This window comes from Neopsephotus bourkii, unplaced genomic scaffold (assembly GCF_033783945.1).
Source record: "Neopsephotus bourkii isolate Nb327-2 ecotype Australia unplaced genomic scaffold, CSIRO-AGI_Nbou_v1 NB_668, whole genome shotgun sequence".
In the NCBI taxonomy this organism is placed as follows: Eukaryota; Metazoa; Chordata; class Aves; order Psittaciformes; family Psittacidae; genus Neopsephotus; species Neopsephotus bourkii.
This window is the reverse complement of record NW_026901167.1, coordinates 2,176,526-2,203,219: the sequence shown is the minus strand read 5'-3', so window position 1 is coordinate 2,203,219 and position 26,694 is coordinate 2,176,526. Positions and strand designations below refer to the sequence as shown.

Here is a 26,694-nt window from a genome sequence, read left to right as displayed (position 1 = left end):
GAGAATAAGGCTGTTGGGACAGCCACAGCAAAGCAGAGGATCAGAAATCTCTCCACACGGATATGTAGAACTTCTACCACAAAAAAAGATCCAGCAAGTACCTCTGCATTTGCAGTGGAATTCCAGCCTTCTGTCCCGATGCAGTTACCTCTTTGCTAAAGCCATGTTTCAGCACTAAACACCACCCTTGGCAGTAAAATTACTCTCTAATTTTGAATCAGCTCCAAAGCAGCTCACAAGTCAAATGAGAAGATGCCCCTCACAAAGGTCTGAAAAAGCAAAGGCTAGTCCACTTCCTTTCTCACACAAAGCTTTGCAATGCCATTCATGATCTGAATGCATTTGTCCCCTCCTCAAATACAAGATGTATCACAAAAAGCTCTTTAGATCCATCAAAAGCAGAACTATTACAGGTTTTTTTATATTCCACAGCACAGAAATAGTCACTGTGATGGCAAATTTAGTTCTGATGGGTGGAGAATACAAAAAGTCAAACAATTACACATGGCATATTTCTCGTAGGAGAACATTACAGGACTGAATTCTAAATGTTTTTAAGGATGACTAGATATTAGGGGTATTCTTTATAACGCAGTCCTTTTATGCAGGTAAACTAATCATCAGGCGGTTTAACTTCAGCTCCCTAATCTGAGGCTTTTCCCAAGTTGCCTTTAACACCAGGTATTCTTACTACCAGCCTCTGGCAAGAAAACAACAGACACAACTCATTTTCCCTTAGATTTTGCACCAGATTCATTTCTGAGTATAAACACTACCCTCTCTCCCCCCAAGAAAAACATATAATCTCAGTTTCTCTTTTTGTTCAAATCTGAAGCAGTCAGTACTAAGAACCACATGGCTTTCAACATGTTTGATTCCTAGAATGTAAGCTAGATTTAGGACATACACCCTATATGAATGTTATTTCTTAAACTGAAAATTGGATTTGGAGTTGCTATTCGGTTACCTGCCAGCAGTTTAATCAACATTGGTACCACCAACAAAAATACATTACCCTGTCTGAATATAGTTAATTGCTTTAGAAGTATGTATTCTCCAGGCAGAAATATTATAAATTCACATTTTTATGCAATTCACACTGTTTTAAGCTATAGGTTCTGTTGGGTTTAATCTACAATCACAGAAATTACTCCAAACTTTACAAGAGCCAGAAATATGATGCAAAAACATCAAAGTCATGAAGTACTGCTGGGCAACGGTCTCTTGTACGTATCTTGAGCATGTCTCCTCCATCCCATCCCCTCAGCAGACACAGGCAGGAATCATCATGTGGGAACTCTGCCTGCAGTGCTAATATTGTTACTGGTCATGACAGGGGGCTCATCCTCAAGTCAGACTGGGAATACACTGGTGCTCCTCCTCAGCTATGTAAGAAGGTAGCAGGTGTCAGAGAGGAGCCAATTCAAAGGTAATATACCTACAGGCAACCCTTCAACTACTTTCATTTGCTTAGAGGCTTCCTCTGAATTAAAAACTGGCACTCCAGTTTGCTGTGCCAAACTCACAAACAAGCCTGATGGCACCACTATACGTATCCAGAGCAAAGAAATTGATTCTTGAGCTGACATTCCCATACCTCTCATATTTACTGCATTCATGCTTTAAGGAACACTCACAAAACCAGAGGGGAAATCGCTAAAGGCACAGGTTAACGTGGTTCAGTGTGGCAACCTCTCTCTGGAAAGAGAAGAACAAAACACACAACTCTCCAGCTAAGCAGACAGTGATTACACTGATGCGAGATATGCAATTACTTACTGCCGAGGGGGGTAATTTTGCTTCGTGCTCCATGAGGAACATTACACGTTAATAAAATGATTGGAATAGTCAATGTACCTCTTGATACACCTCTACATATCTCATGACCTGCATTTCTTTTTACATTCTTCCCCCCAGGAGTTCATTTCACAGCAGCTGTTTATGAAACCAGAAGGAAAAATCAGGCAAAGAATAAAATGAGGGGTTGCTTTTTGACCAAAGAGCTGCAGTAACAATTCACTGTTAAAAAAAAGAAAGATACGACAAAAAAGGTCAGAGCTAAAAGCCCAGATGCCACCATGATGCTTTCAGCTGCACAATAATTTGTCACATAATTTAAGGTGCCAGAAATGTGCTCCAGTATTTGGAGATGATGTACTGGGAAGCTCTTACTTCAGTCAGACACGAAACATGGACAGACAAAATCCCAGGGCATTTTCATACATGGGCTGCAGTTGTGCTTTGGCCTGTGCAGACCTGAACCTGACTAGGAGCTGAAGTGGTTTTCTTTCTGTTGCTGGTTTTAATGACGCTCAGGCAGAATATTCTAGATTGACAGTGACACTGTAGATCCTACTGTGTAAAGGTTTGGGATATAGAAAAGTAATTGTTTATATCCAGATTTGTTAGAGAGGTTGTTTTAAATGTTTGTTTCAAGTCCCATAAAACTGAATTTCAGAGAGTCAGAACAGAAAGCAAAACACAGCAAAGGTTCTTGGCCCAGCCCCTTTCTCCCATTCCTCAGCCTAAATCTAGAACCTTATTCATGGGTATATTTTAATGGGAAACCGTGGTAACTGCTACAAAAAAATGCCAGTAAGTGAGTGAGCCTTACCTCTGAGCCAGCTACTAATCCTCATCGAGCTCTGTACCACACTGCTACTCTGCACAGGACGTCTGTGACTCACGAGCAGAATGCCATTTACCCGCTCATCAACAGAATTCTACAGTACAAGTCAAAACAGAGACTACAAATCTCTTGTTTACAAGCATATTCTGAAATACATATAAAATTTGTATTTCACAGGATTAATTCATAAATCAGTGCTACATTAAAGCAGGATTAGTACACAACAGTACTTGGACCTCATCTATTTCAAGTAGATGTTTTCAGAGCAGCCAGCAATATGGCTATTTCTATCAGACTGCCCTGAAACACCTTCACACCATCTTTCACCATGAAAAATTCAATCCTGAAGGCAATGATTTGGCTCTGCTACACGCTAAAAGACAGACAAGATCATTGCAGACAGCTTTTACACAAATATCATGAGGTTCAAAATGAAACAACAAAAATAGAACCCAAAATGCAACTAGGGATAATTAGAAGCAAACACAAAATAAGGATCCTCAATGCACCTGCTTCAGGATACAGAAAGTCTTTTTAGTAATAAATTGCCTATATACAGTGCTTTAGTTATTGAATATTTATACACAGAAGTGATCTACTATGTTGCTGAATACATTTTTATGCTACTACAAGAAATGTAGTATGTACAAGAAAATAGAATCTCTTTTTATTTTCTTTCCTACTGGAGGCACAGTATTACCTAACACACTTTCACCTATCCCTGTTCTGCATTGCACATAGGGATGCATCACATGTGTCAGGATAAAAAGCTAATAACCCACAAATCATTAGCAGGCTCGGTACTGGATACAGAAATTGGATTTTAAGATCAGCCCATCACCAATCCCACCCCCTACACAACCTAATACATTACAGGAGAATGGGTACATCTTTTTTTTTTAACCCTGTGCACTAATGCAGCCCACAACAAAGAGCAAGAGAATGAGTGTTTGATAGACCAGGAGTACAGGATTGTCAGAGATGGATAAGGTACCATAATGGGCTGTCTCATATTCAAAACAATAAGCCAGCTATTCATAACCCATGGGGAAAGAAAAGCCCAGAAACAGAAAACCACCAAAGAATTAATTCTCCCAAACAGTATTTCAGAAAGCCACTGGTATTTGTGAACAAAAGATGCCAGAGCCTTCATCCGTGTTTCATTCTAGCACATTACTCAAAATGATTCGTTTGCAGCAGCTACTCCAGCAGCAAATAAATCCAGGGGTACATCAGAGATGATATAACTGAACTCCCACGGAAAATGTAATTTTGTTTGCTAGGAACGGCATAGAAAAATGTCTCCAAGCTCGCTTCACCTGCAAGCTTGGGTAAACCCGGAATCACAATCACGGTGTCTAAGCATTTACCAACACGGTGCATACATTAAGCTCTGATCACACACTGCTGGATGCACACACATCCTTCACACCCGCGCTTGTGACCATCTCCCTGCTGAGCTGGGAAGAAGGACCAACCATAATACCCCAGGTAATAAAGCTTCACTGCAAGAGATCTGACACCCATAAAGGGCCAAACCAACCGCAGCACGAAGCCCTTATTCCCAGTGAGAACTGAACAGCTCCCCTCATCTTGCACACCCTCTTCCAGGCACGGTGTGAATCGTCCTCATCCTCATGACACGTATAGACGGATACTGAGAACGCAATGCCCAATTCCCAGTGCCTATCCCCCCAACCTCTTGCACGCACACAAAGCATCTCTCTCCCCTCCATGCACAAGCACCCTCCTCGCTGCTCCCACACGGAGCACAGTAAGGCTCCCAGGGCACACACACACACACGCAATCACAACACTCTCCCCTGTGTGCACACACAGCCGGAGTTCAGCGGGAGCCCCTCTCCCCGCAGAGCCCTGCCTTTGCACACACACGCTGCTGGGGTGCCCTACCCCTTGCACCCCACCTCCGCAGGAGCACCCCTGCCTCTGCACACACTCAAGGTCCCCTTGGTGCACAGCTCCCCCCATCTCCCGTAAGCACACACAGCAGAAGCAACCCTCCCAAGTGCAGAGAGAGAGGGAACGACCCCCCACAGATCCCTGCATGCAGGGGAGCCCCTTCATTGTCCTGTCCCATTCACCGCCCCAAAACGCGGAGCCTCTCCACTACCCTCGTTGCCCTCACACAGCGAGGGCCCCATTCTTTCCCACTGCGATCACAGCGGCCCCCCCACCCCTCGATCCACACTGACACCACATCGGGGGCTCCTTAGGGCTTCTCCCCACTGCCATCACACCAGCGCTCCCAGTACACCTTTTCCACTGCCACCCCTTTGCTCCCCCCCAAATGCCATCAGAGCGGACCCTTCCCCATGCCCCCCCCCCCCCAGTGCCACCACAGCAGACCGCTCCTAGGGCGCTCCGAAGTGCCACCACAGGACACCCCTCCGCTGCACGCCCCCAATGCCAGGGCCCCGCACACCCACAGGACACCCCCTTCCCAACTGCCACCACCGTGGGGACGCTCCCTCCATTCATCCCGCATCAACCTCGCAGCCGTCACCCCCCCAACCTCCCCGCATCACCCTCGCCGCCGGGACGCCCCTCACCGCCGCAGCCCCGCACCTGCTTGCGTGGTGTCGCTGAGGTCGTAGCCGCTGCCGGGGAAGTCGCGCAGCTTCCTCCCGCTGAGGCAGAGGATGCCCGAGCTGCCCGCTTCCTCCAGGGCCCGGTCCAGGCTGCGCACCGTGTGCGACTGCGGTAGAGTGGCCGCTCCCCAATGCGGCCCCGCCGAGAAGGACAGAGTGAGGTGCCCGGGGATCGCCAGCCCCCCCGCTCCATTACCGTTGCTGTTGCTACCGCCACCGTTGCCGCCGCCGCCGCCGCCCCCCTGCCCGGCCGCCATCTTGGCGCGGCGCAGACCAGCCCCACAATAACAACAGCCAGGGCCGCCCCGTCGCCGCGCCGACACTGCGCATGCGCTGCCGAGCCCGCAAGGGGCAGGCGGGGGGGGCTCGGGAGCGAGATGGACGGGCCACTGACCGAGGGGGCGTGGCTTCTGCGCGCCCCTCGGCAGCGCTCACCAATCCACGGCGGCGAGAAGCGAAGGGGGCGTGGCCTCGCGGCTCCCCTCGGCTTCACTCACCAATCCACGGCGGGGGGGCGATGGGGTGTGGTTCCCCGAGGCGCTGCTGGCCAATGAGGGATTGCGAGAGGGCCGGGAGGGGGTGGCTTGTGGCTGGCGGGGGCGCTGAGGGGAGCGGAGGGCGCTGAGGAGAGCGGAGGGGAGCGGGCTCTCGCTGGGTCGGGCAGGGCCTGCGGGGAGCCGAGCAGCGGGCCCGGGGCAGGTGGTACGGAAAAGAGCTGCTCGGGCACCGCAGCGCCGGTGGAACGGCACAGAAGCCCGGCCGCGGGGCAGCCTCGCCCGCCGGCGGCACAGTAGTGAGGCTATTGTCACCAGGGCGCGCCCGTAGGGTTTACTGTTGTATCTATGGCAACGCTGGTTATCGACTGCTCCTCAGGTTCAAAAGGCATCACCCACCATCAGAGCACCACCTCTGGGCTGAAAGCTCCTGGAGAATGGTGCCTGTCTATCGCTGCAGGAACCCGTTAGTGGTGAACCTCCCACGGCAGGACAAAGGGGAGTCACCCTGAAAAGGGTTCAGAAACATTCAGAGATAGAGATCCTCTTGGCTCTATGATAGGGGAGTACAGAAACATAAATCAAGCCAATTGCAATGTCCAAAGCCATGCTGTAGTGATAAAACACTGCACAGTTGGTGTCATACTGCATGGTGAATGATGATTACCGTGTAATCTGTACTTGTAGGTGCTGCATATTTATCTGTGCAAAATGACTCTGGAGCCATAATTAAGAAATGCTAAAGAAAGGCTCATAGACCCCCATTTTAATGCAATCACTGTGGGGTTCACAAGCAAAATCTGCTTTTATGCTTTGATCCTCTTGAAGGTTCGGAAATGGACGATTTATTTTGCACTATGACTAATTGGGGGATGTAAGGGAAATTCCTTCTGTAAGCAGCATGGAAGAGACGAGCCTTCAGTCAGCACTGTGTCATTGAGAGACAGCTGAGCTGCTATGAGTCAAAAGAGGAACAGCCTGTGCCATTCCGTGGGTGATATCAGGCTGAAATTCAATAGAACCACATTAACCAGGATCAGTACGAAGATGCTCAAGAGTGAAGGGGTTAATCTTTTGGTGCAGGCTTCGGGATCACTGTCATTGCAGATAAATTGGCTTTCCCAATGTGCAAAACGTGTGTGTGATGGGGGAAGGGTTCCCATTGTCACCTGCAAGTATTGTGGCTGGCTGGCTTCATTTAACCATTGCTGTCAATGCTCTTGTGGGCTGTGGATTGAAGCTTACAAATTAATATCTACCAGTCAGTCTGCCTGGGCCTGGCAAAGCTCTTATCCTGGACAAGCTGATTGTTCCTTGGATTCATAGCAGCACAGTCATACAAACGTGCACAAGCACTGCTGACTGCTGCCCTCAGTTGAGTTTCCAGCCAGAGAATGGGTTGAATAAACTCACAGGCTGATGTTGGGCCAAGTGTGTATAGGGATTGTGTATGATATCCCCCAGCAGCACAAGAGGGACCTGGAGCTGTTGGAGTGAGTCGAGGCCACGGAGGTGCTGCGAGGGCTGGAGCAGCTCTGCTCTGGAGCCAGGCTGAGAGAGCTGGGCTGAGGCAGCCTGGAGAAGAGAAGGCTCCTGAAGGGGAGACCTTAGAGCAGCTCCAGTGCCTAAAGGGGCTGCAGGAAACCTGGAGAGGGGCTTGGGACAAGGGATGTAGGGACAGGGCAAGGGGAATGGCTTGAACCTGCCCGAGGGGAGACTGAGCTGAGCTCTTAGGCAGAAGCTCTTCCCTGTGAGGGTGCTGAGGCGCTGGCACAGGGTGCCCAGAGAAGCTGTGGCTGCCCCATCCCTGGCAGTGCTCAAGGCCAGGTTGGACACAGGGGCTTGGAGCAACTTGCTCTATTTCCCATAGCAGGGGGGTGAAATTGGATGAGCTTTAAGATCCCTTCCAACCCAAACCAGTCTGGGGTCCTATGATTCTATGAAACGTCAGTTTAGAATTGGTTATGAGGGAGGGGAAAGCATGAGTGAGGTCCCTTATCTCTCCTGTACCTACATAATTCTCCAGAGTCTACTGCAGGCTGTTCAGGTCAGTGTGTGTGACAAGAACAGAGCACAGACACACAGCCAAGGTGCTGCCTGGCCTCTCCTGCTGTGCAATGCTCCAGCAGCACCTTCACCTGACCTGCAGGCCTCTGCCAGGCAGCACAAGCTCTGGGCACCCAAGGCCAAACAAGAGGGGTGCCCAAAGCACACAGCACTGAACCTTCCAATGTTCCTGGGTTAAACACTTGAGCTGCAGACAAAGCAGATCCTTTGGTTGCTGCTTGCTGTGAGAAATGAAATCCTCCTGAGATTTCACTGATTTTTATTTTTTTTGCATCCTTTAGAGACTTTTCTTGCTTCAAGCAATTAAAGCAGAGCTTTCATAATGTTCTTACTATGCTGCTCTATGAGTAGCCTCAGTCCTCCTACATGTGTGAGGTACTGAGATAACACCCTCACTGTTGTTTCAGCACTCATATGATCCTCGTGCCATCTCCTTGATTGCTCTTCAGTGCCTTCTCACTTTGCAGATCAGTGCATGCTCTATTCCTAATGGTTACTGCTTTGCTTTTTCAAGATCTGCGAGTGTCCACAGCTTCCAACAGGGAGGGAAAATAATCTCCAAATAACTGGATTCAAGTTTCCTGTTAAAACGGCATCATCCAGCCCACTGTGAAAGCAAAGCAAGCAAGCCATATATTATCGTTAGATTAAAAGGCAAATGCCACACTGTCCATGCTGCAGGGTAGTGATTTATCTGAAATACCAGTTTCAAAGAGCTGGAAATAGCTCAAAATACTCCAGCATCTGATACTTGAATGGAAAAGCAGGAAGCAGGATTCTGTCTAGCTGCTTTGGTGAGCATTATCTGTTCTTGAAAGTCTTTTGTACAGACCACAACAAGAGAGCAGATCCATTAATGAGAAGATTCCTGGTAACTTTTCCATTGGGAGCATCTGGCTAATTGTACAGGTAGCAAAGCTTCATGGAGCACCAGAATATACACTTCTGAAGGCAGGGGAGAGGGCAGTCTCAACCCTCTGAGATATAATTTCAAGTACCACTTATTCCAATTACAGGCACTGGAAATACCTCCTTGTGGTGCTGCAGAGGCCTTTATCCTTAACCGATCTTTCTAGTGTGATTTCTAACAGGATTCGTCCTTTTATTCTGTTTTGAGTAAATTCTTTGCCATGCAGTAGCATAACAGACTTGCTTGTTTCTTGGTACAATTAGAAATGTGGCCCTTTCAGTGAAGGTTTACTTTAGTATTGAGAGACGCCAAGAAGCAACAGGAACGAAACCTGCTCCTACACTGCAGTCAGGAGCCCAGCAGCACAGGGGTTGTATGTATCCCAGTTCACTGGGCTGGTTAAAGGCCCTTCCACCAACCCTTCTGTGATTCTGAGGTGAGGCTGGTTACAGCTTCCACTGGAGCTGCTGACTCCTCAGTCACCCTGCACATGTATGTGTGGAGTCCAAGCCTGTGCCATCTGTATCATCCTTCATCAAGTATGCCGTGCATTTCACAAGCCACATCTCTGACACACAACAGACAGCCAAGGACCAGAAGTAACTGTTGTCACTTTGCCCCAGATAATTGCACATCAATTATATTGTGCTTCAATACAAATGCTAAATCATCCTGCAGACCTCCAGAGCTAGACATGTGTCTTATGGGATGACTTTAAGGATGTTCTGTATAGTGCAGAGGTAGAGCTAACATGGACTGTAAGAGTAGTTTTGCATATACCAGGCTGAGATCTCCATTTTAATACCCATACAGAGAGAGGGAAAACACCCACAAGCCCTCTCTAAATACCTTGCAGTGTTACCACATACAGGCTGCATCTGCTACATGGACAAGAAGCAAATCACACGATTTGTCACTAACTTAACAAGAAGTGGTTCACCTCTCAGTGCACAGTTGTTTTCACTGAGCAGAACTCATGGTATGTGCACCTCAGCCTCTTCATTGCATCCAGGCAGAACTTCTGCATAAGAACCACAGTGTTATCACAATGTAGCTCATGTTCTGGGAATGTGTCATGTAGGGAAATACTGGCATAATCCGGAGTTTTCTCAATCAGCCTGAAGAACACTTCTGTTCTCCTCCATCTTCTCACGGAAATTTCCAAGTAGCACCATATGGTTAAAAGGCCATGTTCAGCATCTAACAATACAACATAAGCTCCTTGGTGGTGGTGCACCAGGTTTGGAAGAAGCTGACCAAGCTGTGCTGCTACCAGTGTTCCTCATTAGGAGCTGGGAATGATGCGGAGATCTTAGCAATTAAAAGGCCTAAAGACGCCCCCTTGTGGGCAAAGCACAAAACATCACACAAGTGACGCCCGTTGCAGTAACGTCTGTTACAGCAGATGTAACACGCAGTGCTTCAGGAACAGCAGCACAGTGAAAACCCGGGCCTAAGGCACTGCCTCGGGAGAACGGGAAAACCGCCGGCATTCACAATATCCCCGCAGCCCGCTCGGGGAGCCCGGCGCATCCCTCTCCCCCGCCGCCACTGCTCCCGGCAGCGGTCTGAGCTGGGACAAACCATCCTCCACCGCCGGGCTGCGCCTGCGGGCGCTGCTCCCATCGCTCCCGCACGGCGGGGCTGGCCGGGGCTGCGGGAGGCGGCTGGACAGCTCCGGCGGCGGCACCGCACGGCGCGGTGCGGGAGCGGCTGCACTCGGCTCAGCCCGGCTCGGTGAGTTAGGCTGCCCGACACCGATACCCACCTCAGCGCTCCCAGATGCACGAAAGAAGACTGAAGCTGTGGTACTGAAAGCCCCGAGTGCCAAATCCGAATCTTTGCTTTAAAAAGTGAAGGGGAACAACCATGTGATCGATAAATGGTGTTTTCAGTTTGCTTTCACACTTGCCTGTGGAACCCCTCAGGACCTCATACTTAAATACCTTCAGATCTGGTACAATGCAGCCAGTAATATTAAAGTTTAACAGACAGAGCCTCAACCTTGCTGCAGATAACGGGGCTGTGCCACTACTTCAGTTGGCATTTCATACTGCATTTCCAAATTTAGTTACATGTAACATCCAAGATTTACAGTACATTAGGTGGGCTCTAAACAGCAACTTTTCCTACTACAGTGACACAGTTTTTCGTGTATTGGAACTCCTGGTATATGTTTTGATGTCTCTTGGTTTTGCTTCCTCTAAGTCTTGTGCCTCTGTTTAACAGGATGCTCATGAGCTATTTCATGTCCTTACCTCTTCACTAGAAGAAGGGGATCATCAGCCTCATGTGACACATTTGCTCGATGTGCACTTGCTGGAGGTGATGCCTGCTATCAGGAGTCTCATAGGCTGCCTCCATTCCTAAGTGTGTTGAAGTTAAAGTGTCTGTTGAGAAATGGAAGATGTTTCATTATAGTTACAAAGCTGTTCTTTACTGCTCTGGTAGAAGTGAATCAATAGGGCAGGCAATCTAAAGCATGAAAAATGGTTTTCATAAGCAAATTTACAGTGATCCCAGTTTCACGAGGGCTTTTGCCTTCCTAAATCCATCGACTATAGGGACTGAAACGCTGCCATGGAACAGCAGTCCATCTAAGCAGTTGCTCTGATCTGTAAAAGTTGACCCATGAAAGAGGTTTGAAAACTGCAATATGGACACCTACAGAATAGTCCATTTGGAGGTGAAATTTATCTCAACCTCCAGGTTAGTGCTCAACTTCATGCAGACAAGAAGTTTCTGTCACTTTTTGTCTAAAATAAATACAACGTGTTATCAAATCTGTTACACTTTGATTTTAGCATTCCAAAGCAGAGAATCCTGCAGATTAACTATTCATTTTATTAGAAATGTGCTTTCTGTTAGCTATAAATCTGCTGTACCTGGGTTTCTTTTTGGCCTTCATCAAACATAGACACTAAACCCACACAACTGTTTTAATGGCAGAAAAGTGTATTAGAGATGAAACAAGAACCTCTTTAATACTCAGTGCTTTCTAAGGTAGGGCTAATGAAATCTTTTATCTTCCCATATAGCATCCAGAAATAACCCACCTTGTACATGAATAGCAATTACTTGTGTATCTGCTGCAGTTTTGCCGAACAGCTCTTTCTCTAAAGCAGAACTTCATGATTAAAAAAATTCCGGGCCATATCAACTCACAGAACTAAAATACCTGGAGGAAAAATGGATGCAGGAATGCCCGCTTTCCTTGACTGGAATAAAAGCACAACCGCAATCTGAAGGCCCCTCTCCAGCGTCCTTGTCGCCCCCTTCAGCCACTGGAAGCTGCTCTGAGCTCTCCTCTCCCCCAGGCTGAGCAGCCCCAGCACGTCCCTCTGGATGTCAGGGATCGCCGGGTGCAGAGGGCACAGACCGGGGGCACGGAGCGCCGCGGGGCAGAGCAGGGCCCGGTGTGGCCGGGGCGGGGGCCGGCGGCGGGGCCGGGCCGGGCCGCACATTCCGGGCAGGCGCAGTGCGCGGCGGTGGCGCCCGGTCGGAGCCATGGAGGCGGAGGGGCCGGAGCCGGGGCCGGTGGCGGCGGCGGGGCCGGAGCCGGGGGCCGAGGAGATCGACATGTCCCTGGGTAGGTGCGGCCTGGCCCGCCTCGGGGGCTCGTTTGTGCGGGGTCGGGGCGGGCAGCGCAGCGGGGGGCGGCCCCGCAGGGCTGGTCTGTGCCCCCCCCCCCCCCCCCCCCGCACCCGGCTGCGGTGGGAGCGGATCCCGCGGGGAGGAGAGGGCTCCAAAGCGGTCCGTGTGCTCAGCGCGCAGCACCCGGCTCCGGCGGGGACAGCCCCAAGAGAGCGATCGCGGTGCTGAAATGGGGCTGGAGCCGTGTCGGGGCGCGGGGTATTTATAGCAGCCGCTGGTGCTGCCGCTCCGCTGGCACCGGCGCCGCCGGTCCCGGGGGTTATCGCTCTGACATCGCCGCATGGAAGGAAAGGCGGCGGATCCCAGACGGGTTTGGGTGGGAGGGACCGTAAAGAGCACCCAGTTCCAACCCCTGCCATGGGCAAATCATCCCTGGGTCAGCTCCCTACCCGGGAGCGCGTGTCACGTCCTCCCAGCCATGAGCCACTTGTCAGGAATAGCGCAACATTTTCCACTGTGAACTCAAGCTGATCCCTTGGCTGATGCACCCGTGGTTTAACGCTGCTGGGAGGGTTTACAGCGATAGCAGCTCCCTCAGTTGTCATTTACCTTATTCTGTTTGCTAATGTGTGATACTTACAGAACCCCAGCCTGGTTTCTGTTGGAAGGGACCTTAAAGCTCCTCCAGCTCCAACCCCTGCCACAGACAGGGACCCCTTCCACTGGAGCAGCTTGCTCCAAGCCCCTGTGTCCAACCTGGCCTTGAGCACTGCCAGGGATGGGGCAGCCACAGCTTCTCTGGGCACCCTGTGCCAGCGCCTCAGCACCCTCACAGGGAAGAGCTTCTGCCTAAGAGCTCAGCTCAGTCTCCCCTCTGGCAGGTTTTAATGTGTTGTTGATTGGTTTTACAGGTTGTTGGTTGGTTTCAACGTGTTGTTGGTAGGGTTTAATGGGTTGTGGCAGGTGCTCCAGGTTGCTGGTAGGTCTCACAGGTTTCCCCTTTGCTGTTTCGATCTAGATGACATCATAAAACGCCACCGAAAAGAGCAGACAGATGCCAGTGCCGGGGGGGACGGGCGAAGGCCGCAGGTCAAGCCCAGGAACACAATGTACGGGTACGGGCGGCCCCGATTCCGTGCCTGGATGCAGAGGAATTTGCAAGGTAGGTGAGACCTACCGAGCTGGAAACACCTTTGTGTAACCAAATACAGCTCCTAAAGCCTTCTCCTGTCTAATCCCTGTGTGCCTGTGAGATGCACTCAGGCTCTGAATAGCTTTTCTCTCTGCACAATGGAATATCAGGGCCTTTTCAGAGCATAAATTCATCCATTTCTCTCCCTTCCACCCTCTCATGAATTACTAATTCAAAGTGACTTAATATCTATTCTCTATTCCCTTTAGCTTTGCATATTTTAATTATGCCTCTTCCTAATCCTCTTTTTCCCAGAACACACTTAAATTACCCCTTCAGTAACTGTCTCTGATAGCTCAGTTATTGGAGCTAATTTGTCACTTTTGCCAACCATGCTATTTTTATGATGATACCAAGTGATCACACACTAATCTCTGGTTCCACAAGCTTTTACCTACAAGGCCACCGTTATCTGCTGCATGAAATGCCACCTCTAGCACCATTTTGCTTTATTTTTTCCCCTTTAAATCACTTCAGTGCACATTTTGGTGGCATTTTGCAGCAGTGTCTTCGCAGCCTTCCTCTGGAGTGCCAGTGGCACATGAGGACAGTGGGATTGCTGAGAATGATCCTGCTTGGCTCCCATCTGCCTCCACTCCCATGTTCTTGGTCTCCAGCACAGAATCGTTCCGGCTCAGAACAGGATGATGATTGTTGCCCTTTGCAAATTGATTTTCTCTGTCAAAGCACAGGCTTTGCTATTCTTCCACACTCAAGTGACTACTCAGGGTCAAACAAAGCGAACAAAATACCTTCTTTGAGCTGTTCCTCGAACAGAGAACTTTCCTCTTCATTTCTAGATTGATTTCTGCTACTCCTCGTGTTCCCTAGGCTTGAACTGAGCCCGCATTCAGCCCTGCCAAGTGCAGACGCTCACCATGCTGTGTGGTGCTGGTGCCCAGAGCAGTTCTGTGAAGCTCAGCACAACTGGGAATTTAGCCTGTAATTACTCAGGGGCTCAGTTCACTTTTGTCCCTGCTGAAACGCAGACCCTTCAGGGCTGAGGCATGATAACTGTTATCAAAATGACAATCAGATCAGCCCAGTGCTGTAATGACATTGGATAGAGATGGGTATTATGCTGATTAAACCAGCAAGAGCATTCGTGCCAGCGAAGTGTGTTATCCCTCCAGGAACAGGGCTTAAACAATGTCCCCAGTGGGAAAAGAGGATTTTTAATGGCAAGAAATTTGAATTTCAGATCTTCATGGAAAAACAGCCTGTCAGACATGAGGGCTTCTTCCCAGACTGGACTTGCTGGGCGGAGGAGCTTCTTGGGCAACTGAGGTGTGCTCAGCACCATGCCCTGAGCATGCACCCAGGCGTGGTGGCTTCCCCACATGCTCCTGCTGTGGGGTTTTATCACAGAACCCCAGACTGGTTTGGGTTGGAAGGGACCTTAAGCCTCATCGAGTTCCAGCCACAGGCAGGGACCCCTTCCACTGGAGCAGCTTGCTCCAAGCCCCTGTGTCCAACCTGGCCTTGAGCACTGCCAGGGATGGGGCAGCCACAGCTTCTCTGGGCACCCTGTGCCAGCGCCTCAGCACCCTCACAGGGAAGAGCTTCTGCCTAAGAGCTCAGCTCAGTCTCCCCTTGGGCAGGTTCAAGCCATTCCCCTTGGCCTGTCCCCACAGGCCCTCATCCAAAGCCCCTCTCCAGGTTTCTTGTGGGAACAGACCCAGAAGGGAAAAAAGGGGCCATTCAACCCAGCGAGACCACATCTGGTCAAAAAGACACAGATTGTCCACATTCAGGTGTTTGTCAGGAGAACATTTACACACCTGCAGTTGTGCAGGGAGAAAATACCATCATTTGCAAAGAAGATAGCCACTGGCCCCCCCAGAGCTAGTGAACAGCATCGCATTTCTGTGGGTGCTCCCAGCCATCCCCCTGTGTGCTGCCCAGGAGCTGCTTCCCATGGACATGCCCTGGTGCCCTTTTGGTTTGGAGCCAGGGCAGCTCAAGTCACCCTCCCTTGGCCTCCAGTGTAACCAGCCCAAGCTGGCGCCAACCAGTGACACACCCTGGGGCTGGAGCCTTCATTAATCACTGTGGTGGTGGCCCCTGACAGCAGCATCACTGCTGCCTCAGGGCGCTTCATTTCTGACTGCTCTGAGTCATTATGAATTGCTGTGATGCAGGAATCAATGGTGTAGGATCAACACATGCATCCCACTGCTCTGGAGTGTGCATCAGTGAGGTCCAGGGTTACTGCCTTGCAGCCCTCTGCCATGCCTGGTCATAGAATCACAGACTCACTGACTGGTTTGTGTTGGAAGGGACCTTAAAGCTCCAACCCCTGCCACAGGCAGGGACCCCTTCCACTGGAGCAGCTTGCTCCAAGCCCCTGTGTCCAACCTGGCCTAAGTGACCAATACACCCGTCTGAGTGTGTATGCATGTTTCACTAGTGTCTATAGCCACCTGGCTACAGAAGTTTATCATGTGGAGTAATTAGGCTTTAGTGTAATGTGCCTCTGCCTGACATGGTGCCTTCTCCTTGCTTGATGCTTCAGAACACTTCAAAGTCATAAACAGGCTTAGGGGAAGACACCAAAGGCAAGACAGGCTGGTGGTGTGTGTGTGCTGTGCAGTGAGGTAAAACAGCAGCAGAAGGGGCACCCTTCAATGTATACAGTACATCAGGATATGTCATGCTAAAAGTAACTAAAGAAATATGTATATATAATGTATATTATATATTAATATATAAAAAGGATGGTCTGGTGTTTGCTTACCAAGTTCTATAATGTGGGCACTTAGAGCTCTCCCAGGCTGCGGTGGGACTGAATACGCGAGTCACTTGTGTATCTGTATTCAAAGGCTTTTTCCATTTCACGGTGAATTCCCAGCAATGGGAGCTCTGACAAGAGAGTGACAGGTTTCCTGATGCGCGTGTTCCTGCCTTTATTAGGAGGCAGAGTTGCGGAAGGCTTTTCTCTTTTATATTCTTTCAAATGAAATCCCAGAGCCATCAAATCACAGAGTGGTTTGTAAGTGGTTGTGAGTCCCACACAGGATGGGAATTATTATTGGAAAGATAAATTATTGAAGATTCTGCAAAGTTAATTTACTTTTCTGGCCTAACTCAATGTGATTCTTGCATCTGTGCCTATCGACACTCCTGTATCATATTAAATTCACCATGTAAGCCACTGGCAAAACTGTAAGTGTGAGCAGAGCTTTGAAAGATGCTAAACAAAGAGTTTGTTTTCATAGGACCTGCCCGGTTTAGAAGAGGGTTTGGACAACAACAGTTCAACCGGAGACAATTCAGGAATGCTGTGCCTGGTCCCAGGAGAAGAGCAGCTGCTGCATTGAATGGAGTGAGCCCTTTAAATCGCCAGGCATCGGCTCAGGAGGTATGGGGGTGAGGAAGGCAGAGCTGTTCCCAAATGTCATATGGAAACCTGCTGGGGTTTGTGATCCTGGGTGTCTCCAAAGAGCAATCTGCATAACAAATGTCCAGGCACCGTCTCATGTGTGCCTGTAACCGCATTTGTATGCAGAGGTGAGTGCAGGCACACGCATATAAAATAGCAATTTTCCAGTTGGTTTTATGAGCTTATGACTTGGCGTAATTGGAGTAAATCAGTTCCCGAGGGTTTTACAAAGACAAATTTTTTAGGAATGTGTTCTTAAAGAGTTTAAAACATTTCCATAAAACCAATTCCAATTCATCACACCTTGCTATTGCCATTCAGAGGAGGTGTGTTAGGATTCACCATTACTTGTCCTCCACCCAGAGTATCTTCCAACATGCAGTGAAGGCAAAGGCCAGGCTGTCAGTGACTTCAGGTAGCTTTGGTTCAGAGAGGTGCTTTTCACTAGCAAGTGGGTATCCCCCCTAGACACACTGATTCCCAGGGCTATGAAGCTATGGGACAGATTGCCCATGTTCTCCCATGTATAATGCTTGGTTTTTCATTCATGGCTTTCCCTTTTAAAAGCTTAAGTGCTTTGGTCTTATTTCTGCTCAAAAACACTTAAAAAAGAAAAGATTGAAATATTTTCATTTGGGTTTTTTTGAGCTATTTTTAACACTCAAGATGGGAAGGAAGGGACCCTTGAAGTCATTCTCACAGCTGTCTGCTGAGTGTCACTACCATGAAACTGGCTTGGTGTAGAGGGTGGAAATCAAGTGAATAGACAGTCCTGTGTGTGAGGGGGTGGTTCCTTCTGCACTGATGGAGATCCACTCAATTAGGAGGTCATGTATTCTCGGTAAGCTTTTAAAACCCCACCAAAGTGGTGACATGATGGGACACTGAATGGCTGTGTCCCAGGGGTATAAAGAAGAGAGCCTGAATTGCACATGCATGTGCATGGTGTGGGGTTATTCCTGAAAGGAAAGTGGGATGACTCAGATAGTGCTGGGTGTTACCAGGAGGGATAAGCAGTTGCTAGGAGGCATAACTCTGCTGTAGCTTCCATTTTGCAGAAATAAACCAAGTGGGCAGAATGTGGAAACACATTCCCAGTTAGTCGGGAGGAACGCTGGTGGTGGTTGTCCCACAGAAATAGATGAGTTAGAGCCCATGGCAGTTGGTGTTAAGTAGCTGCAGGAGGACCTACACTGCTGAGGGGTCTTCTGATGTGCTTCATGCTTCAGGGCTTGGAATGGGCAATGAATGTGTCCAAACAAGAAAGAGTCAACGACCGAAAAGAAACGTGGGCAAAGCTACAAAGCTTTGCTTGGGTGAGGTTTGTTCTCCATGGACTCATTCTGGTTTTGGATTTCTGCACCATTAGAATGAAATGCTCTTCCTGGTACTTGTAGTTTGATGCCCACGAACCAAGTGTCGACAGCATGGATACTGACTCCAAATGTTGAGGCTCCAGCAACACTGCTCGGTAGAAATATTCCTGGCGTAGGTACAAAAGGCCATGTAAGAGGCCAGTTTTTAATAGAGTTCCTGAGGAATTGGGTCCCAGCAAGAAAATATCAAAGGAGGAAAATAAAGAGCACCAGCAGCGCAGGGTTGTTCTGCTGCGAGACTGGAGTTGCAAAGGAAAACCAGTTGGGAATGAGAATACGTGGAATGCTGAGCACACAGCATGGGGATGAGCCCCCTCTGAAGCAAATGCAAGTGGTGCTAAGAGCATGGAGGGAACCATGGCTGAGTCAGTGATCAGCACTGGCGCTGCAGGGCAGGATGGGGTGATTCCCCCCAGACAGAGCCAGAGAAAATGCTGGATCAATGGAGGAGTGGAGGGATGGATGGTCATGTCCTGGTGCTTGTGCTGCCCCACTGAGGGACATGGAGCTGTTGGAGTGAGTGCAGAGGAGGCCATGGAGATGCTGCGAGGGCTGGAGCAGCTCTGCTCTGGAGCCAGGCTGAGAGGGCTGGGCTGGGGCAGCCTGGAGAAGAGAAGGCTCCTGAAGGGGAGACCTTAGAGCAGCTCCAGTGCCTAAAGGGGCTGCAGGAAACCTGGAGAGGGGCTTGGGACAAGGGATGTAGGGACAGGGCAAGGGGAATGGCTTGAACCTGCCCGAGGGGAGACTGAGCTGAGCTCTTAGGCAGAAGCTCTTCCCTGTGAGGGTGCTGAGGCGCTGGCACAGGGTGCCCAGAGAAGCTGTGGCTGCCCCATCCCTGGCAGTGCTCAAGGCCAGGTTGGACACAGGGGCTTGGAGCAAGCTGCTCCAGTGGAAGGGGTCCCTGCCCGTGGCAGGGGTTGGAGCTGGAGGAGCTTTGAGGTCCCTCCAACACAAACCATTCCATGCCTGCACGGTTGCTGTTTCATGCACTGAGGCCGTGGGGCAGGTGGCAGTGGCTGAGCTCTTGCTGGTCTTTCAGGGCAACACAAACAACGACGCGTTCCCCAAGAGCAGCAGCAGCAGCAGCATCGTGCAGGCAGAGGGACGGCGACGGCCGCCCCCAGGCCCCAGGAGGTTCAGAGCAGCCGCTGCCAGCGCCCAGGCCGCAGGGAGAAGGTAAAATCTTCAGTAACTTGGGGAGTTTTTGGCTTCCAGAGGTGCCCTGGGCAGCGCTGGGGCTCTGCTGGGAGCGGCTGCAGCCACGTGCTCATGCAACAGGGGGAAAATGCCCCGGGCAGTGTTCAAGGCCAGGTTGGACACAGGGGCTTGGAGCAAGCTGCTCCCGTGGAAGGGGTCCCTGCCTGTGGCAGGGGTTGGAGCTGGAGGAGCTTTGAGGTCCCTTCAACACAAACTGGTCTGGGGGTTCTGGGATTTTTTGATCTGTTTTTAACAATCGTAGCTCAGCACCAACACAAACTGTTGCTTCATTTGAGCAGAAAAACAAGTTCCTCTGAACAGCTTTGCTGCCAGAAAACCTGCTGGGCTGAACGTGGTAACAAAGAGCTGCATTTACTTCCCATACTGCTTTTTAATCCCAAACTGGGTTAGGTATTTCAGCACTTAACTTCAGGAGAGACCTAGCATGATGCTCACCTATGTCCTTTTCTCTCTCCTTCTTCCCTGCAGGCCTTTCCGGCTGAACAGGGCACCAGCCTTCCAGCAGAAGCGGATGCAGCAGCAGTTTCTCAAAGCCAAATTTCAGAGAGGGGTCAGTATCGTGATGTTTTCTGCTCTCTTCTGATGGTGACAAGCCTTCAGTTTTACCTGTTGTAATTCTGATCCCAAAAGTTCCTGGGACAGGTGCAAGACTTTAACAAGGAGTGTATTGCTAGGGAAGCATTTGCAGGACAGGCAGATTTTCATGCAGTGGGTCCAGAGAAGGACAACGGAGCTGGTGCAGGGCCTGGAGCACACGTGTGATGGGGAAGGGCTGAGGGACCTGGGGGGTTCAGTCTGGAGAAGAGGAAGCTCAGGGGGGACCTGATGGCTGCCTCCAACTGCCTGAGAGGAGGATGGAGCCAGGAGGGGCTGGGCTCTGCTCCCAAGGAACAAGGGATGGGACAAGAGGAACCGGCCTTAGTCACTGAGAGCTAATCCTTAAGTAATTATTTCAAATGTATTTCCCAGCAGGTGGATGCTGATGGCAACAGGAAACCACCGAGGATGAGAAGGTAACTGGGGACCCAAGCACGCTGCAAACACACTGTGCTCTTGCAGGCTTCGCTTGAAGCTGGATCCATGTCCCTGTCTCGGCAGGTGGCAAGTGAAACCCAGCCCTGGAGCGGTTCTGACGGTGTCTGTGGCCAATCCTCAGGCAGGCCAGGCTGGCCCGTGAGTAAATGGAGGGGTTTGTTCATGTGGGAACCCTGCAAAAGCATTCCCAGTCCCTTTAGAACTATGGTAGCTTGGCTTCTATGATCCCAAAGTGGCTAGCAAATGATGCCTTGTTCCCTTCTCAGTGTATCTGCCAGAGGATGGTGATTCCCATGTGGCTGGTTTGTTACCCAGAGTAGGAAGGGGGATGGCAGGCTGGCTGTGCCCAAGGTGGGGTGTCCCCTGCACCCCAGGGACATGGTGTGCTTGCTGTGCTGCAGGGCAGCAGCTTCACCCCTGGGCTAAGCCAGGCCCTAGCACCATGATGAGCACAGAGAGGGGTGGGTGAGGGCACTTGTCATGTCCTGGGTGCAGGGAGCACCCTGTGACAGACTTGCCAGAGTCCTCAGGGCTGGCACGGCAGCTCTCCTGGCACCCTTCATGGAATCACAGAATGGTTTGAGTTGGAAGGGACCTTCAAAGCTCATCCAGTTCCAACCCCCCACAAAGAGCAGGGGCATCTCCAACTAGTCCAGGTTGCTCAGAACCACATCCAGCCTGGCCTGGAATGTCTCCAGGGATGGGGCAGCCACCACCTCTCTGGGCACCCTGTGCCAGTGTTTTGCCACCCTCATGGTACACAGTGTCTCCCTCACCCACCCTACCATGAGATGGGCCATGGGCCATAGGGGCATCTGGGTGTCTCCTCCTTCCCTCGCTGGTCTCGGGCATTCCCCTCCAGGGTGGGTGACCGCGGGTCTGTGCTCTCCCCAGGCCCGGATCCAAGCGCCCGTTCCTGCGCAGCCGGAGGCCGCCGCCGCGCGCAGCCAAGCCCCAGCCCAAGGGGGTGCTGCTGAGGTTCAACTTCCGTGCCATGGCCAACCAGGTAGAGGATGGTGGACGGCAGAGGCAGCACCCTGCTCCCTGCAGCAGCGCTGCCACTAACCCGGTCACACCACGCTCAGGTCTCTGGGGCTGCCAGCCGGGTCTGTGTAGCATGACCTGGGAGCAGAGGCCCGTGTTGGCGGGGTTGCTCACTGAACTGAAGGCATCTGAGAAGACTGTTCAGCAGCTACAGACTCAGCCCAGTTTTCCCCACTCCGTTGTCCCCTCTTGGCCTGGCCATATGCTTGCTCAGAGCAGGGAGATCCTGCTTGTGAGTGGTCCTGGACGACAGGGACTGTTCCACTGTCAGTGCTCCCAGCTCCTCAGAGACACACAGCACTTGTGGGCTTTGCTCTCTCTTTGCTTTGGTGACCTTCTCAGTGCCAGTTTTGTGGTGAAGTATGGTCCAAGAGCCCTGGGGCAGGTCAGAGACCCTGCTCCGGCTTCTTCACTGCTTGTTTGGACATTCCTTGTCTGGATGGTTTGGTTTTACTTCATACCTGGTGCTCAAATGCCACGTGCTTGCTCCTGTTGTTGCTGAGGACGGCCGGTATCTTGGGGCTAGGTGCTGCTTGAAGCTGTTTTCCAGCTGCACCCAGTCTGTCAAGCTCCTTGTCTCCATGTGCTGAGTGGTTTAATTGACTAACTGGCTGCGAAGCACTGTCCTGACTGATGGGCTCTAATCAATACCCTGCTGCAGGTTTGGCCGTGCTTTGCCACGAGGCGCAGGACTGACTCAGTCTCCCTTTCCCCTGCAGACCAGCCTGACGCTGGATGAGAGGTTCTCTGGTCTGAGGAATAAGAGGCGCTTTACAGCAGCCAGGAGCGCCGGCCGGACAGTCACCATGCCCTAGCACCGCTGCTCAGGGACTGCACTCACAGTGCAGGCCCCGCAACGGGCAGCTCAATAAAGCTCAATAGATTTATTTCCTCCAAGATAGCTACTTTGGCAACGCGCTGTCTCCTTCCTTACACGCAGGGTGAATGAGCGAGTGAGGGCAGGTACGAGGCAGGATGAGAGCTGGGGCCGGAGCACAGGAGCAGGGTGATGCACGGGGATGAGCGGAGGTGGATCCTGCTGCAGATCCACAGGGCTGGCACCAGCCCTGTCAGCCTGTGCTGCCCTGCAAGAGGGAGTGGGGACCAGCTCCAAGCTGTACCCATGGAGCCTTCCCTGCATTGTTCCATGGGTGGGAAGGGTTGAGGACATGGCCTGCATATGCTGGGCTCAGAGCAGGCAGCAGAACCCATGCTGCAGCAGTGGCACTGGTGGGATGCTCAGCTGCCGCATTCCCCAGCATCCACCTCCTTGCCCAGTTTGTTGCCTATGCTGGAGGTGTGCTGTGTCCATCCTGAACGCATCCCACTCTGCCCTGACAGTCAGGCCTGAGCACCTTGTGTTTCTCTTTGGTTTGCTGTGCTGTTGTGACCCCTGCTGCTCCCCGGTTGCAGGGATGGGGTGGACATGTGGTGCTGCCGGGGGGACTGTCCTTGGCATGGAGCACACACAGGATGCCCTGGCCCCAGTCAGGTTTTCCATAGCTGTGCATTAGGGATGTGGTAGGTGCAGCTCTTCCTGTGCTCAGAGCACCAGCACAATCAAACCAGCAGCTGCAGGAGGGACCCAGGGCTGCCAGCACCCCATAAATGTGGGCTGAGATAACGAAGTCCTGCACCAACCCCGAGTCACGGATCCATTCTCCAGCCACTGCTGCAACCCAGCACCAGCCACTGGACACAGCCTGGCACTGGGCTCGGAGCTACACTCATTACAGTAAATACTTGATAGGCTGCTTTACATGTTACACCAGGCATCTAACAGGAGACTGGGCTCTGCTGATCTATAGCAATGTGTGAGATGCTGTTAGTGACAACGTGGCCATGTATGAGTCCAATGCACTGAATAAAACACTAACCTGTCCAGTGTCACCTCCAGTTATTTCCCTTCCTCCAACAGGCTTCAGGACCTCGACATGGGCGCAGCACAGCGGCATGGGCTGCATCGGTGCATGTCAGGAGGCAGGGGTCCCCATCAGTACATGGGCACTGGGATCGAGCATCCTCAGCGGGTCTGCCAATGGCACCGAGCTGTGTGGGGCAGACACACTGGAGGGAAGGGGTGGGATCCCCACAGGGCTGCCGAGTTCCCGTGCGGCCAGAGCCAAACGAGGCTTTGCACAGACGGGAACCTGCGAGCAGAGGAGCAAACCCAGCGCGCTGAGAACGGAGCGAGCCCGCAGGCACCGAGCACCCCAAGGGGGCAGCAGCCGCCTGCGGGCCGGGCCCCGGGAACGGGCACGGTGCACCCGGACTCATCCTTACCCTATGGCAGCCAGAGGCACCTCCGGGGTAACCCCTCTGGTGCAGTGAGACCCGTGCACGGTCCTGCGGAGCAGCCCGAGGGGTTGGCACCGGCTCACGCGTGTGGCCCCAGTCGGGGACTGCGCTGAAGCCGCAGTACCGGTGGTGTCTGTCTTCGGTCACTGGTATCGTCCTGTTTACCAGCATTAGGCGGGGTTTCTGCCACTGTTGTTCCTGCTGTTTGCTTTCTGTCTGTTCGTCTGTGCCTCAAAGGGGGGTATGGTGAGTGAACGATGCGATTCGAACCCCATGAAGGTGTCCGTGCCTGTGGCAGCGGCTGGAACTGGATGAGCTTTAAAGGTCCCTTCAAGCCAGACCAGTCTGTGCATCCGTGAATATTCATTCCTTTGCACAACTGGGGTTTACAACCCCGTGTTGTGTCCTGCCTTGTGAGAGCCTCTGCTTGCCCTCTGCCTGGAACCAGACCCATCCCTCTGGTCACCTTTGTACCTTTTCTAGCTCTGCTGGATCTGCCTGAAGCACCAGGGCTGAAGCGTTATCCATTATTATCCATTGAGATGGATTTATAGGGATGTTCTGCTTTGGGTTTTGTTCCTTTTCTAATAATTCCTAACACTGCAGTTGCTTTCTAACCCAGAATAAGCACTTGGAGCAGGAAATGGAGAGGCACATTTATAGTGGCTTAATAAAAGCAGCTTCCATAGAACATTTTCTGCAGACGCTGCTCTGAGGCCCCCGCACAGCTTCTCCTCCCCAGGCTGAGCAGCCCCAGTGTTCTCAGCCTGTTGCATGTTGGACCGTATTTTCTTCCCTAGCTTGAACCCGTAAGGCTGAGAAACCCACAGGCTCCTGCACACCCGTGGCTCCTAGGGAAGACACGGACCTCTAAGGATGTTTCAGCGCAGTCCTTCCTCAGGTGAGGCTGTTCACATGTGGTTTTCCGTATCAAAGAAGTGTTATCATTACAGAACTGCAGTGGTGGACACTGGGAGTTGACCGTCAAGAGATGTTTAGTCTGTTGCTCCGGACACGGGAACTGCAGCTCCGTTCTGGTCCGTACCCAGGCATTTTCTGCATACCAGCATTAGCTGTGGTCACCAAAGAAACCTTGGATGGGTCAACAGTGGAATCCTTTAAGCAAATGCACAGATGAATCCTTGTGCTGGGTCTAGGGCGGGGGAAAGTCTGACTTTGGGCTGTGTGCTCACTGCAGGCCCAAGAGGAGGTGTGAAATGCATTGAGCGCTGTCAGACACCTCCTTGGCAAGGACGACTTTAGTGTGGTGCGCTCATGGCTGGTATTAAATCATGGAATCAACCAGGTTGGAAAAGACCTTTGAGCTCATCAAATCCAACCGCTCCCCAGCGCTGCCAAGACCACCACTGAAACTCTGGATGGAGTTACCCATGTTTCAGGGCTGCTTGCAGCAACCTGGTCTAGTGGAAGGTGTCCCTGCCCATGGAGTGTCAGCATCACCAAAGACACCCTTGTTCCAGGGTCTCCTTGGGCAGGGGGTCCCCAGCACAGCTCATGGCTGGGATTCCCGCTAAGCAACCCCAATGGGGAAAAAAGGAGCCTTCTGGGTTTTTATGTGTCTACAACAACCCAGAAACACACCAAGAGCCCCAGGTCTGGTTCTGGAGCAGCCCTGGAGTTACAGATGAGCAGGCACCTTATTGGGTGCAGTGGATCCAATAGTGCCATAGAAGCACTTGGATTCATGCTGTTCAGTGTGCCAAGTCACGAGTCTCTGGTGCAAATGAACACCACAGCACTTCTGGAAGGAAAAGGAACTTCTGTGCACCGCATACAATTTGTTCTGGTATTTATAGCAGCTCCAGCCATGGTCATTAAAATAGACAGTAATTGCAGCACTGTAGAGCAGGGCGATAGCAGAACAGAGCCATAAACAGAATGGGAACATGTACCAATTCTCACCCAGCACCGAGCTTTAATGCGAGGTTTTATCTTCTGGTGCAAGCCCCTGATCACATCCATGTGTGGTTCTTTCTGCTAGCAAACAGGGAAGGTGGTGCACACCACAGCATGTGTATTTAGAGAAGTTCATTTTATGTCCATTTCAAATTACAAACTGGCTCTCTGCTGAGATGCTCCCTTCCTAGAGCCAACCAGGAAAAATACTCCCAATGGCATGGATTGAGGCTTAAGGGGCACACTGCAGGGTAGGCAGGAATCCTCTGGGATCCACGTGGAGGCAGGGTCAGGGCAAGAGCTTTTCCTCTCTCTGAGCCATCCTGCACAGTCTGTGCTAGGAACGAGCTCTGCACAGGCCCTGGTGCACACAGAGACCATCGAATCCCAGCCTGGTTTGTGTTGAAGGGACCTTAAAGCTCATCCAGTTCCAACCCCTGCCACGGGCAGGGACCCCTTCCACTAAAGCCATTCCCCTTGCCCTGTCCCTACATCCCTTGTCCCAAGCCCCTCTCCAGGTTCCCTGCAGCCCCTTTAGGCACTGGAGCTGCTCTAAGGTCTCCCCTTCAGGAGCCTTCTCTTCTCCAGGCTGCCCCAGCCCAGCTCTCTCAGCCTGGCTCCAGAGCAGAGCTGCTCCAGCCCTTGCAGCAGCTCCGTGACCTCGCTCCAACAGCTCCAGGTCCCTCTTGTGCTGCTGCCCCAGAGCTGGATCAGGGCTGCAGGGGGGGCTCCCCAGCACAGCAGAGGGGCAGGATCCCCTCCCTGAGCTGGTGCCCACGCTCTGGGGTGCACCCGGCCAGCAGTGCTGTGGAGCAGTGGGTGCAGCTCTGCAGAGGAGCAGGTAAAAGGGGATGCGAAGAACATATTTTGAGCCAGGCATTTGAATTTCAGACTGGTTTTTGCTCTACATTCCTTTAGGCCCTGCGGAA

The 26,694-nt window shown here is 51.5% G+C and overlaps 2 protein-coding genes and 1 long non-coding RNA gene across 7 annotated transcripts in view; 1 reads left to right on the top strand and 2 right to left on the bottom strand.

The window, feature by feature from the left end:
• The window catches only part of LRCH2 (leucine rich repeats and calponin homology domain containing 2), a 36,246-nt gene extending 30,660 nt beyond the window's left edge, over positions 1 to 5,586 (bottom strand). For 2 of the 4 annotated variants that reach the window (XM_061353265.1, XM_061353266.1), the window contains exon 1: positions 5,216 to 5,586. In XM_061353265.1, coding sequence (XP_061209249.1) covers positions 5,216 to 5,495 — 280 coding nt within the window. In that variant the 5' untranslated portion in view covers positions 5,496 to 5,586. The remainder of the gene's footprint in view (positions 1 to 5,215) is intronic. The other 2 variants (XM_061353267.1, XM_061353268.1) reach the window with 1 other exon arrangement.
• The window catches only part of LOC133212183 (uncharacterized), a 60,933-nt gene extending 34,699 nt beyond the window's left edge, over positions 1 to 26,234 (bottom strand). The window contains exon 1 of the long non-coding RNA XR_009725416.1: positions 26,178 to 26,234. This is a non-coding gene — a long non-coding RNA (uncharacterized LOC133212183). The remainder of the gene's footprint in view (positions 1 to 26,177) is intronic.
• On the top strand, positions 12,155 to 23,434 carry LOC133212182 (UAP56-interacting factor-like). 2 transcript variants are annotated; one of them, XM_061353292.1, is made up of 9 exons: positions 12,155 to 12,298; positions 13,322 to 13,465; positions 16,714 to 16,856; positions 19,293 to 19,429; positions 19,940 to 20,021; positions 20,444 to 20,484; positions 20,570 to 20,644; positions 21,401 to 21,512; positions 22,270 to 23,434. In XM_061353292.1, the coding sequence occupies exons 1-9, from the start codon at positions 12,217 to 12,219 to the stop codon at positions 22,363 to 22,365; spliced, it is 912 nt and encodes a 303-aa protein (XP_061209276.1). In that variant the 5' UTR covers positions 12,155 to 12,216; the 3' UTR covers positions 22,366 to 23,434. The 2 variants fall into 2 exon arrangements, with proteins under 2 accessions (XP_061209276.1, XP_061209275.1); XM_061353291.1 differs by having other exon boundaries at positions 20,441 to 20,484.
• Positions 26,235 to 26,694: the final 460 nt, after the last annotated feature.

Bases quoted from the DNA above. Each gene is read 5' to 3' on its own strand.
- LOC133212182 (XM_061353291.1), top strand. From the start codon at position 12,217: ATGGAGGCGGAGGGGCCGGAGCCGGGGCCGGTGGCGGCGGCGGGGCCG. The intron at 20,022-20,440 runs GTCAGTATCGTG...TGTATTTCCCAG, and splicing joins AAGCCAAATTTCAGAGAGGG to CAGGTGGATGCTGATGGCAA. The intron at 20,645-21,400 runs GTGAGTAAATGG...TGCTCTCCCCAG, and splicing joins CAGGCAGGCCAGGCTGGCCC to GCCCGGATCCAAGCGCCCGT.